The sequence below is a fragment of the Desmodus rotundus genome, chromosome 11 (genome assembly GCF_022682495.2).
Source record: "Desmodus rotundus isolate HL8 chromosome 11, HLdesRot8A.1, whole genome shotgun sequence".
Taxonomy (NCBI): domain Eukaryota; kingdom Metazoa; phylum Chordata; class Mammalia; order Chiroptera; family Phyllostomidae; genus Desmodus; species Desmodus rotundus.
In genome coordinates, this window is record NC_071397.1 from 25,693,668 (window position 1) to 25,706,394 (window position 12,727).

The following is a 12,727-nucleotide window of genomic DNA, read 5'->3' on the forward strand; positions in this document are numbered from 1 at the left end:
TGCTGTATAAGAGTTCCTATGATAGCAGAAATGTTTCTGAAAAAGCAGGCGCTCAAAAATTTATCAGTAAATTAACAAATGAATAAGTTATTTACTGTCACATCCAGAGTCAAGACTTTTCATCTCATTCAGTAAAATAAAAAAAATGTTTTTAAACAAATTAAATAACAAATTAAATAAACTCTTGGTACAATACTCTGTGTTACACAGTAAAAGGCCCCAGAGATACAGAAGCGATGAAAACACTGTCACACTCTTGAACATATCACAGTTAATAGACTTTCATAGTAACTAAAAATATTTGTGTATAAAGATGTCAACTGAATTGTAGGGATATTTTGGTTTATTTTACTAGATAACTAATAACTGGTTAAATAATAGAACAACAATTATGACAAAAGGTCATTTTAAAATTTGTGATAAAATAAAATTATTTCCAGTGTATAAATGAAGATGTTCATTTCTAAACAATATAATCTCAATTCAAACACTAAATTGGTGGAGAATTTATTGGCCCAAGGTCAAACTGTTTAGGGAAGTCCTTGCTCAATGCTTTTAGCTCTTTTACTCCTCTCAGCCCTACATTTATTTGTATTTTGGCCTTGTTCTCTTTTAAAATTTCTTCATGGTTACAATATGGCCTCTAGTAGCATAGCTACTTGCTTCAAGACAGTATTTTTGTTTGTTTGTTTTCTTTTTTTTAATATCATTGTGGAGTTTGATTGTTTCACCTTTTCTTAAAACCTCTGGCAGGAAATTCAGTATCCCTCAAGTTGCAGACTTTTGGCCCCATGTTTCCTTAAGGTATCTAAGGGTAAAAAAGCATCAAAAAGCCTTAAAACAACTTCCTATGGCCAAATAAACAAAAAGTGTGGGGAAAATTCCCTCTTCTTTCCATTTAGTAGACAGAAAACAAGTGATGGTAGCCAAGAGTGAGAAGAATTCCTTAGTTTCTATTGTCCCATTTCTGTGCCAGCTGTGGTGCTGGAAGTGGGGAAGGATTCCTATACTGCAGTATTCACTGTGAATGACCTTCCTGTGCCGCAGGCTGACTCCTGAGTTCGGGCCATCCTTGTGGTCATACGACTGTGTAGCTCCTAGGTCCTTGTGCATTGCAAGTCATGAAATTCTGAGCAAGGTCTTCTTATATCACCATATTTTAATTATATTTAGAGTCAGATGCCTTCTAGAAGATAGATCAATGGTTATGCTTCTCAGGAGCCCATAGGTATAGATTCAACTCATTTTAGTCTCTGGAAATATATCTTCTCTTTTTTCACTCCCTCTCAATACACTGCTCTTTCCTTCTCCCTTCAGCATAACTCCCTCTAATGTCTTGCAACTTTTAATTTATTATATTTCTCTCCCATATATTGCTTTGGGTACTAAATAGTCTTCTACAGATTCTTCTTCATCCTTCTCTATCCTGCACTGCTCTCCAGGATGCTGATCAGTGGCCATACTACAGATACAGTTCTTATTTCTATTAACTGCATTCTTGGCTTGCCCTTTCAGCATACAGAAGGGAGACGGCACCCCTCCCTCACTGTTTCTAAACCCAGGATGATTAATTATACATTTTGGTTCTTCTGGTTCCCCAAACCGTCTCACATCCTTTAGTATTTTCATTCAATTCCTGCAAATTTCTCTGAGTAAACCACTCTTTTCTTGGCAGAAGCTTAGCTGATTCCCTTTGAGTATTAAGATAAATTCTTCAAGTATTTTTTAAAATTTTCTGCAATTACATTATCTCACAAACGTCATTTATTTTTAAACCATTAGCCAAAGTATTGGCACTCTCAACAAAATATCCCTCAGTAATTTTAGAAAATCATCAACATTGCGCTCCACCTGTCTGATTACTCCAAGACATCAATGATCCCTTTGCCTTTCCCACCAGATTCCACCTGTGCCCCATCTGCTCCCAGCAATGCCACCTATGATGCTTCACCACTGTTATTTACTGCTCTTAAATATAACATTTGTTTGCCAAGTGTCCATAGATACCTAAAGTTTTCAGTTCTCTAGTTGTAAAAGGAAATGCTAACTTGTAGGCACATGTAAAAATTAACTCCTTTCTAACACAGTTTGGCTGTGGTCATTAGGTATCAAATAAGTTCTCGTAAACGTTGTTTACTGTTTTTCTCAAAGACATAATTTTGCTTCAGTTACTCTCTCATCAAATAATGGGAGTTTAGGTCCAATCTACAGAAAAACTGATAATGTCATCACCTTCCTATTCTCTTCTCTTTATTTTACTCTTTCCCCACTGCCCACAAGTTTTTTCCTCCTAGATTCAGAATAGAGGAGTTAATGCTTGGGTTGAGGTGTGTGGGTGTAGTAGGGGAAACAGAACAGAAGGATTTTCTGCATTGATACTATTTGAATTTAACCCATCTTAATCCGGAATTCTCAAAGTATTGTCTCCAGATCAGCAGCATTGGCATCACTTGCAAATTTTTTAGAAATGCACATTTATAATCCCCACCCCTGATTTACTGAGTTAGAAATTCCAGGGGCAGGAAACAACTATTTGTGTTTTAAATAGACCTTTAGGAGTTTATAAAATTTTAACTTAAAGGCAGTTCAGTCATTGGGCTATTATTTTTCTTATTATTTTTTAATTATTATTATTATCTCTTATTATTATTATTATTATTATCTCATTATTTTTTCTTATTATTGTTTAATCACCTTTGAGAAAACAAAAATAGACTTCAAGACTGATTTTTGTCATTGTTTCAACTTCATGCTTTATTAATTTATATTGACTATATCTTCATTACTTTATCTGAGTCATAGGTAATAATTTTTTTGACTGTCAGTGGTTAGTTTAGGGACTGGGATGATGAGGGCTAGAATTTCTACTTTTTTGTTTTAAATTTTTTCCACCTTCTTATCTATTCCTGAGGCTTAATTTTTTACTCAACATTCAAATTAGGCTATGTGCTATGTATGCCCTTTGAAGCAGTTGTTTAACTTTCCTTATATTTTATCCTCTATTATTCAGGGATCTAATCTACCCAAAGCAGGGGACAATGTTTTCAATGAGGTCGATATGAAATGAGCAAAACATATGTCAAATTCTTAAAGAATGTGGACAATCTCAACAATGAGAACACATATAATGGCTCATATTAATTTCATGAGTAAGTTTACTTCCAAGTTGCTACAACTAACATACCTATTCATCTTTAGGAAACCTACCTTGAATTCTACAACATTTGCCATAACTCAAACATGCTTAACAAAGATTTCTAGATTAGACTCCATCATTTTAAAATGGAACCCATTAATTAATAACAGAACAATGAACTGAGGGATGGCAACAATGCCTTGGTTACCTAGTTTTCCCCTCAATGATGAAATTTGAAAGAAAAGCTTTCTAGACAACCAGAATATTGTTATTAATAAGGGCCAGTAAAAGCATCACACTTAATTAAAAACAAAATAAATATTACATATAAATGTATATTTACCCATATTAATATAATTCTATACCTATTTTTAAAAGTTGGCCACTTTTTAAAGTAGACTCATAAAAAATACTAGTTCTATAAGGCTTAGAGCAGAAATTATAAATTAAAAGTCAGTATTTTTAAAAGGATAATAATTGAATAATTATTAATATAACATTTATATTAATATAATAATTTGTAAATTAATAGATTGACTATATATACAAATTTGACTAGATGAGTTAGATCATACAATATCTTCATGTAATGATGAAGTTTCATTCTCTTTTGAAAATGTCACATTTAAAAAATCTTAATGTTTTTTAAACCTTATATTTATATTTCTTAAAACTGATAAAATATTGTCCATTGTACATCTATGCTGTGTATGCATGTTCTAAGTTTCTTTTCAATGTGTTTTAAGTCTTTCCTGTATGACAGCTTTTAATTTTCTGCTTTTATTAATATTCTAAAATTTAAGCCTGTTTATTGCCTTTCGGTAATGCCAACGGAACTTACTTTAAGCAGCCAGCTAAAAGTCAAGCGAGTATGAAGAGTACAAATTACACTTCTTAATGGTGTGAGAAAGTACCTATAAAGCTATTTATGATGGACTAAAATTATAGGCCCAGATAACTAGGTCACTCCTGTCATTTACAAATGGATATCTTTTTTTTAGAAAATTCTTATTTAGATAAAGCACAGTTTCTTAAAAAGTTTGCCTAAAGACCCTAAACTAAAATCTTAGCTGAGGTCTGTAAATTGAAGGAAGAGACCGTTACTCTATACTTTCACAATATAATATTAACATTGTATGTGTACAATAGAAATGGTATTGTGGGTACTTACCTTTATCCCTTTTTCTAGACCTTCAAATATTATTCGGTTATCCTACAAATCACCATTATAACACAAATATATGTTTTATAACTCATGCCCAAATTGTGTCTGAGAATGTCTTAAATGTTTATTCAAAATCAATACCACAACAATTAAACAACACATAAAAACATTAAAAAGTTTCTACTTGAACTTGAAATACTTTTTTATTTGTGAGTCAATTTTGCTATTATTGTTCAAGTAGAGTTGTCTCCATTTCCCCCCACTACTTTCCCCACCCCACCTACCCCCACCTCCCATCCTCAATCCTAGAATATTAAATATAATTTAAGCTTCAGACAGGACATGTCTTCAAAAGCCATGTATTTTATTTAATAAAATAGGAAATGAATCAATTATACCTGCACTGATAATCTTTCTCGTAGTTCATATATGTGGCATTATTCTCGCAAAGAAATGGGCCACATGGTGTTTGAAGTCTCTTACAAAGCTTGTCTGTAAATTTTGGTGAACAGAGGCACATGGTATCCTAGGAAAGATTAAAATGCATTTTTATTAAAATGTTTAGATCTCGAAAATAATGAAAGAATTCTAACATGGAAATTATTTTTATAACCATGTAGCGTAAGTTTTCTGTGCGACATTGTGCAATATTTTATTTTCCAAAATGTCACAATAATGTCTCTCATTTCAAACACCTTTCCTAGCTATGTGAATTCAACACGCCTCTAAATGAGAGCTGGGGACTATACGTCGCCCACTTGAATGTAAGAAATCTCTGATGGAAAAGACAATGACGCTCTGTGTCTTCCAGAGCTGTGTTTAAAAGGCCATATAGTGTCAGTCTAATTACCTTGGAAGTCAGTTCCCAAGACATACAGGAGAGTTAGGTTTGGGGTTCGGGCTGACAGCTCCAGCTCGGGTTTTAGTTGATAGCCAGCAAAAGCAGCACCTGTGTGAGTGCAGAAGCCTTTAGGATATAAGTATGAATTCATATTATGAATTCAAATGTGAATATTACTAAAATAAACAGTTAGTGATTTGCAGGATCTATTGAATATTTATCTAATATTATTTATTTAAATGTTAAATGTAAAAGTTAGAATATAAGGATATGCAATATTCAGATAACTGAAAATGTTAAAATGTGATTCATTAAAAAAGTCTACGAAATTACATTGTTTACAAGAGAGAAGGATGGTGTGAGGGCAGAAAGAAAACTAATGACGCACTTGAAAGTGTGGTTTCTGTTTAAAATGGGAGAAATTAGGCAAGTAGATTTCTCGATTTTCCTGACTGAAATTACAATAAGTTAATGAAAACTATAATTATTTGTACTTTTGAAATAGTGTGATAATTGTAAAACATGTTTTCAGAGCACTGTCTTGTATGCGAGACTGCAACTTACGTTTGCCACGTCAGTGCAGTCGGCGCTGATCTGAGCTGGCGTCCATGGACACTTACTGACACCGGCTTCACAGCTTCCACTGAGACGTCCCTCTGCGCACACACGAATATAAGCACAGCTTTTATTTGGGCAAGTTTCTCTTTTCCAACCTGATGGAGAAAAACAACATTCCACTGAGTCTTCACAAAATGGACCTTAAAAGATCACACACATAAAAAGAAAATATAAACATAGATATGTAGCAAATCTTATAGAAAAAGTGTATAGAAATCATGGAATGTTTTAAACCAGATTTTTCATGGTATAATTTATATATCATAGGATTAATCCATTGCAAACCAGTAATTCAATAACTTTTGCAAATGTATGTGCTACTCAGCCACAAGCCGTTCGGTTTGTAGCACCTTTCATAATGCCCTTTTATGGTCACTCGTTGTCGCCAACTCCAGTGCCAGGCACCACTAATCCTTCTCTCCATGGATTTGCTTTTTCCGGGCATTTTATCTAACAAACTGCTCCAATACGTTGTCTTTTGTGATTGGCTTCTTCTGCTGAGCATAAAAATTTTGAGGATTTTTTGATGTGGTATCATGTATCAGAATTTTGTTACTTTTATTGTCAAATAGTAACTCACAAAACACTTTCCTTACTCCTTCATCAGTTAATGAACATTCAGGTTGTTTCCACTTTGTACCTTTTTGATGAGATATAATTAACATATAACATTATATTGGTTTCAGGTGTACAACATAAAATGTAAATATTGAGAAATGATCACAAGTCTAGTTAACATTCATTACTACAGATAGTAACATTTTTTTTCTTGGGAGGAGAACTTTAAGATTTATTTGCTCAGCAACTAATTTTTATAAATAATGAATTCATACACAACTATTTGTGTGGATATATATTTTTGTATCTCTTGGACAGATTCTTGGGTAGCAATCCTTGGATAGGATTGCTTAAGTGTATGGTAAATTATGTTTAAATTTTAAGAAATTACTAAAAAAGAAAAAAAGAAATTACCAAAGTGTTTTTGCAATGTGGCTGTGTCATTTCACATTCGAACCAGAAATGAAGGAGATACCCTGTTTCTCCCCATTTTTGCTCACATTTGATATTGTCTATCTTATTTTTTATAGCCATTCTAGTGGGTATAACATAGTATCTCCTTATGCTTTCAATTTTCATTTCCATAAGACTAACAATTTTGAGCATCCTCTCATATGTTCAATATCCACTTGTACATACTCTTCAAAGAAATTTCTATTTACATGTGTAGTAAACTATTTCAAATTGCATTATTAAATTTCTTATTAATGAGTATGAGTATTCTTTGTATTCTAAATACAATTTCTTTTTTTTCATTATGATACATGTGACTTGCAAATATTTTCTCCTTGTCTCCCTTTGCTTTTTCTATACATTTTCTTTGTAGGTGAATTTTAGGTAGAACAATTTTCATTTAAGTCCAAATTATCAATGTTTTTATTTTATTAAGTTCGATTGGTAACTTTTCTTTTACATATCCTGCTATATCATGCTTTTTGTGTAATATCAAAGAAAGCTTTGACTAACCAATGGTCATAAAGAATTTCTTTTGTTTTATTAGAAGTTTTATTAGTTTAGCTCTTACATTTATATGTCTCACAGGTTCGAGTTAAGTTTTGTGATTAGAGAAAGTGAAGAGGCTGCAGAGGGGGCAGGCCCCTCCTCCTCCTTTCCTGCAGATCCATTGAGGGAGCAGAAGCACGCAGCAGACACCATCTCCTCGACGGGATTCTTACTGAGATCTGGAGAACCTTCTCTCTGCTGTGCACAAGGGCAAGTCATAAGGAAAAAGCGATTGAACCAGTTGCAGAAGAAGAGGCAGCAGTCCCAAACAATAAGATCACTGTCACGGGTGTCAGACAAGTTGCTGTGGCATATGCCTTCAGCATTCCAGGAAAGTCTCTGCTGATGAGCTTACTTTGGTGGATATTTTGGAAGATAAACTCAAAGGAGAAAAGGTGGGTGTGCAGCATGGGAGCTTATGTCTTCTGACACCGAAAATTGTGGTGGATAATGATTACTCTGTGATTGTCAATTCTAAGATTGGGGTGGGAACCACAGGAGTTTGCCATCGAAAAGGAGAGAGTTGTCTCAACCTGGTATGGAGGAATGTCACTGTCTTCAAATGCATTATTCCTCAGATCTTCAAGTACCGCCCCGACTGCACCATAACTGTGGTTTCTAATGCAGTGGATATTTTCACATATGGCCCCTGGGAACGATGTGAATTACCTAACACTGTGTGATTGAAAGAGAATGTAATCTGGATTCTGCTGGATTTTGTACCTTATGGCTGAAAATGTTGGTATTCATCCCAGCAGCTGCCATGGGAGGATTTTGGGAGAACATGGGACTCAAGTATGGCTGCGTTGAGTGGAGTGAATGTGGCAGACATTTCTCTTCAGGAACTGAATCCAGAAATAGGAACCAACGATGATAGTGAAAATCAGAAGGAAGTGCATAAGATGATGGTTGAAAGTGTCTATGAAATTATCGAGCTAAAAGGTACACCGACTGAGCGATTGGATTAAGTGTGGCTGATCTCATTGAATCAATACTGAAAAATTTATCCAGGATTCACCCAGTGTCAACGATGATGAGGGGGATGTACAGCACTGAGAATGAAGTCTTCCTGAGCCTTCCATGTATCCTGAATGTTCAGAGATTAACCAGGGCCATCAACCAGAAACTGAAGGATGAGGAGGTTGCTCAACTCAAGAAAAGCATGGGCACCCTGTGGAACATCCAGAAGGACCTCAAAGACCTGTGACTGCAGGCTTCTAGGCTGTAGAAATTTAAAAGCTACAGCGTGAATGACCATGAGCCTTTAGTTTCCATCCATGTACATGGATCACAGTTTGGTTTTATCTTCCTAAATATGTGAAGTTGGGCTCACAGAATCAGGGCCCATGTTTACTTTAATGCTTGCAATATGAATCCTTGAACAAATAAAATTCACTATTATAGTATAAAAAATTTATGGTGTGAGATAAAGATATGATATTTCATATACAATATGTCTGTGTATTTGTATATGCATATATATATATATATATATTTCTAAGGTGTCGATATAAAGTTGTCCCAATAAAATGTTTTGAAAAGAACTTTTTTATTCATTTTATTTATTTAATTATATTTTTTCCATCACCATTTATTCCCCTGTATAAACCCCCCACCCCACAATCACCACTCTCTTTGTCCGTATCCACAACTCCTTTTTCCTCTTTGCTCAGTTCCTCCACCCCCAACTTCCCATAGTTGTCATCCTGCTCTCTATGAGTCTGTCTTTAATTTGCTTGTTATTTTGTTCATTAGATTCCACATACAATGTTCATAATGTGGTATTTGTTTCTCTCTGACTGGCTTATTTCACTTAGCATAATGTTCACCAGGTCCATGCATGTTACTGCAAAGGGTAAAATTTCCTTCCTTTTTACAGATAAGTAATATTCCATTGTGTAAATGTACCACAGTTGTTTTATCCATTCATCTACTGATGGACACTTGATCTGCTTCCGAATCTTGGCTATTGTAAATAATGCAGCAAAGAACATAAGGGTGCTTATCAAATTAGTGTTTTGGGTTTTTTTGGATATATTCCCAGAAGTGGGATCACTGGGTAAAAAGGCAGATCCATTTTTAATTTTTTGAGGTGTCTCCATATTGCTTTCCACAGTGTCTGCACCAATCTGTATTCCCACAAATAATGCAAAACTGTTCCCCTTTCTCCACATCCTCAATAGCACTTGTTGTTTATTGATTTATTGATAAAATGGCTGATAGCCATTTTGACCAGTGTGAGGGGGTATTTCATTGTGGTTTTAATTTGCATTTCTCGTATGATTAGTGACATTGAGCATCTTTTCAAATGTCTATTGCCATCTGTATGTCCTCTTTGGAGCAGTGTCTATTCAGGTCCTTTGTTGATTTTTTTTTTAAAATATGGAACACTTCACGAACTTGCGTGTCATCCTTGCACAGGCGCCATGCTAATCTTCTCTGTATTGTCCCAATTTCAGTATATATGCTGCCGAAGCGAGCACCTTTGTTCATTTTTTTAATTGGATTGTTTGGTTTTTGGTTTTGAGTTTTATAAGTTCTTTATAATTTTTGGATATATACCCCTTATCAAATGTATCAGCAAATATGTTCTCCCATTCCATGGGATGTCTTTTACTTTTTTGATGGTTTCCTTTGTTGTTCAATTTTTTTTTTTGAATGTAGTCTCATCTGTTTATTTTTTCTTTTGTTTCCCTTGCCTGAAGAGATATATTAGAAAAAAATATTGCTACCAGTGATGTCTGAGATTTTACTGCTTATGATTTCTTCTAAGATTTTTATGGTTTCAGTTATAACATTTTGATTTTTAATCCATTTTGCTTTTATTCTTCTGTTTGATATAACAAAGTGTCTAGTTTCATATTTCTGCATGTATCTGTCCGATTTCCACAACACCATTTATTGAATAAATTATCTGTAGTCCATAGTATGTGCTTGCTTTCCCTGTTGAATATTAATTGATGAAAAATGTGGGTTTATTTCTGGACTCTCTATTCTGTTCCATTGATCTATGTGTCTGTTTTTATGCCAGTACCATGCTGTTTTGATTACTATGGCCTTGTAATATAGTTTGATATTAGGTACCATGATTCCTCCAACTTTCTTCTTCTTTCTTAGGATTGTTGTTGCTATTGTGTGGTTTTTTGTGGTTCCATGTAAATTTTTCAAATATTTTTCTAATTTTGTGAAATATGTCATTGGTATCTTGACAGGAATTTTGTTGAGTCTATATATTACTCTGGGTAACATGGACATTTCCAACTTGTTAATTCTTCATATCGTGAACATGGTATGTGCTTCCACTTATTTGTATTTTCTTCAGTTTCCCTGTTTGGTGTCTTATAATTTTCCCAATATAAGTCTTTTACATTCTTGGTTGATTTATTCATAGCTATTTTATTCCTGTTGAAATTATTGTGAATGGCACTGTTTTCTTAATGTCCCTTTTTGGTAGTTATTATTGGCATATAAAAATCCAACTGATTTTTGGATATTAATTTTGTATCCTCCTACTTTGCTGAATTTGTTTATCAGTTCTAGTAGTTTCTTGGTGGAATCTTTGGGGTTCTCTATGTACAATATCATGTCATCTGCAGATAAAGAAAATTTTACTTCCTTTCCAATATGGATGCCTTTTATTTCTTCGTCTTGGCTGATTGCTATGGCTAGGACTTCTAGTACTATGTTGAAAAGAGAGATGAATCGGATATCCCTGTCTTATTCCCGATCTTAAGGGGAACACTTGCAGTTTTTGCCCATTAAGTATGATGCTGGCAGTAGGATTGTCCTATATGGCCTTTATTATGTTTATATATGTTCCCTCTTTCTCACTTTGCAGAGAGTTTTTATCATGAATTGGTGCTGGATTTTATCATTTTTTCTGCATCTATTAATGTCATCATGTGGTTTTTATCCTTCTTTTTTTATGTGATGAATCACATTTATTGATTTGTGAATGTTTTACCAACCTTGCATTACTGAATAATCCCACTTGATCATGGTATATGTGCTTTTTGATGCATTGCTGTATTCGGTTTGCTAACATTTTGTTGAGGATTTTAGCATCTATATTGTTTAGGGATATGAACACAGTGCCATGTTCATATGGCCTCCTTAATGTTGTGCCCTAGGAAAGTCACTTGCCTCCAACTTCTCACTTGAAGATCATCTGAATAGAATCAGCAAAGTAGTGATATTAAGGCCCAAGTCTGGGAGTTCCACTGCGGCTATCGAAAACTTACATCGGCATGATTCATTGCAGACTTGAGAGGAGTTAGTTGGATTATGTTCAATATTTTGTCATTAGGCATATCGTAGCATCAATAAAAATTACCTACAGTAGTGACCTGACATCCCTTGTCACTTCTGTTAACTCCTAAATTTCCAAAGGAAAACATACTCTTTTGGTTATTGTCAGCCCAAACAGGGCTTTGGACAATTTATATGTACATGTTGGGAAAACATGTACATATATGAGGGCAATACATGACTTCCTGCTAAAAATGACAACTTGTCTTCCAGAAATTATCTACAGAAATTTATTTTATGGTCTTTGTACTTAAAGGTCATAAACTTGTCAAACAATTTACTGTATAACCAAGGTTGAGAAGTATACATGCTTATGGAAAAGAAAAAAAAGTTGATATAAAACTCATTCATTATTATATGAATAGGAGCATCAAGAAAAATTAAGCTATAAAGAATTAAGTTAATTAGTAATAACACACAAGCCAAAAAAACCTCACTTAAAATATATAATGTTAATTGATTTGAAATTAGAATTATATGCTAAATTGTAAAATATAAAGACATAAAGGCAGCATAAAATTTTGAGTGACCACACCATTGACCTTATTATATTAAAATAATTCAGCCTCTAATTTCAGGGTATTTGTACTTGAATAATTATTTTGATCACCACAGAAGAATGAATATGTATTTTTCATTGTTGTGCTATATTAGCATATTATGCTATTAAATAATTAAATATAGATAATATCACTCGATTGTATTTAAGATAAATGTTAGTTAGCATCATGGTGAGAAATTGTTTGAATGATATTACTTTATAGATATGTAGTGCTTGACATTTCCATAGCACTTACATCCATACTGGAAACTAGGAGCTCTTACAAATTGATACAAAAATATGTACATTATATATATTATCTAGCTTTATATTTGAATTTTTTAAGTAAAAAGCTAATTTTACTAGAGGTTAAGCAACTTACAACACATCACACAAGTGGTTAATTAATGCCAGATTAATAATAAAAATTGGTGCATCCCACATAATCCTATTATAACTTCATACTCTTTTCAACACAACACATGCCCACAAGATCAGTTCCATATAAAAGGTAGAAGGCACAAATATCACTTGATTTTTAGTATTAGTAGAATATTC

At 33.7% G+C, this 12,727-nt stretch overlaps 1 protein-coding gene, 1 non-coding gene and 1 pseudogene across 2 annotated transcripts in view; 1 reads left to right on the forward strand and 2 right to left on the reverse strand.

The window, feature by feature from the left end:
* The window catches only part of EYS (eyes shut homolog), a 1,562,674-nt gene that overhangs the window by 1,295,510 nt on the left and 254,437 nt on the right, over positions 1–12,727 (reverse strand). The window contains 2 exon segments of the mRNA XM_071219700.1: positions 4,700–4,827; positions 5,707–5,855. Coding sequence (XP_071075801.1) covers positions 4,700–4,827; positions 5,707–5,855 — 277 coding nt within the window.
* On the forward strand, positions 5,979–8,527 carry LOC123478293 (L-lactate dehydrogenase B chain pseudogene; annotated as a pseudogene).
* Positions 9,697–9,803, reverse strand: LOC112319374 (U6 spliceosomal RNA). The gene has a single exon (XR_002976321.2). It is a non-coding gene; the product is annotated as a U6 spliceosomal RNA (small nuclear RNA).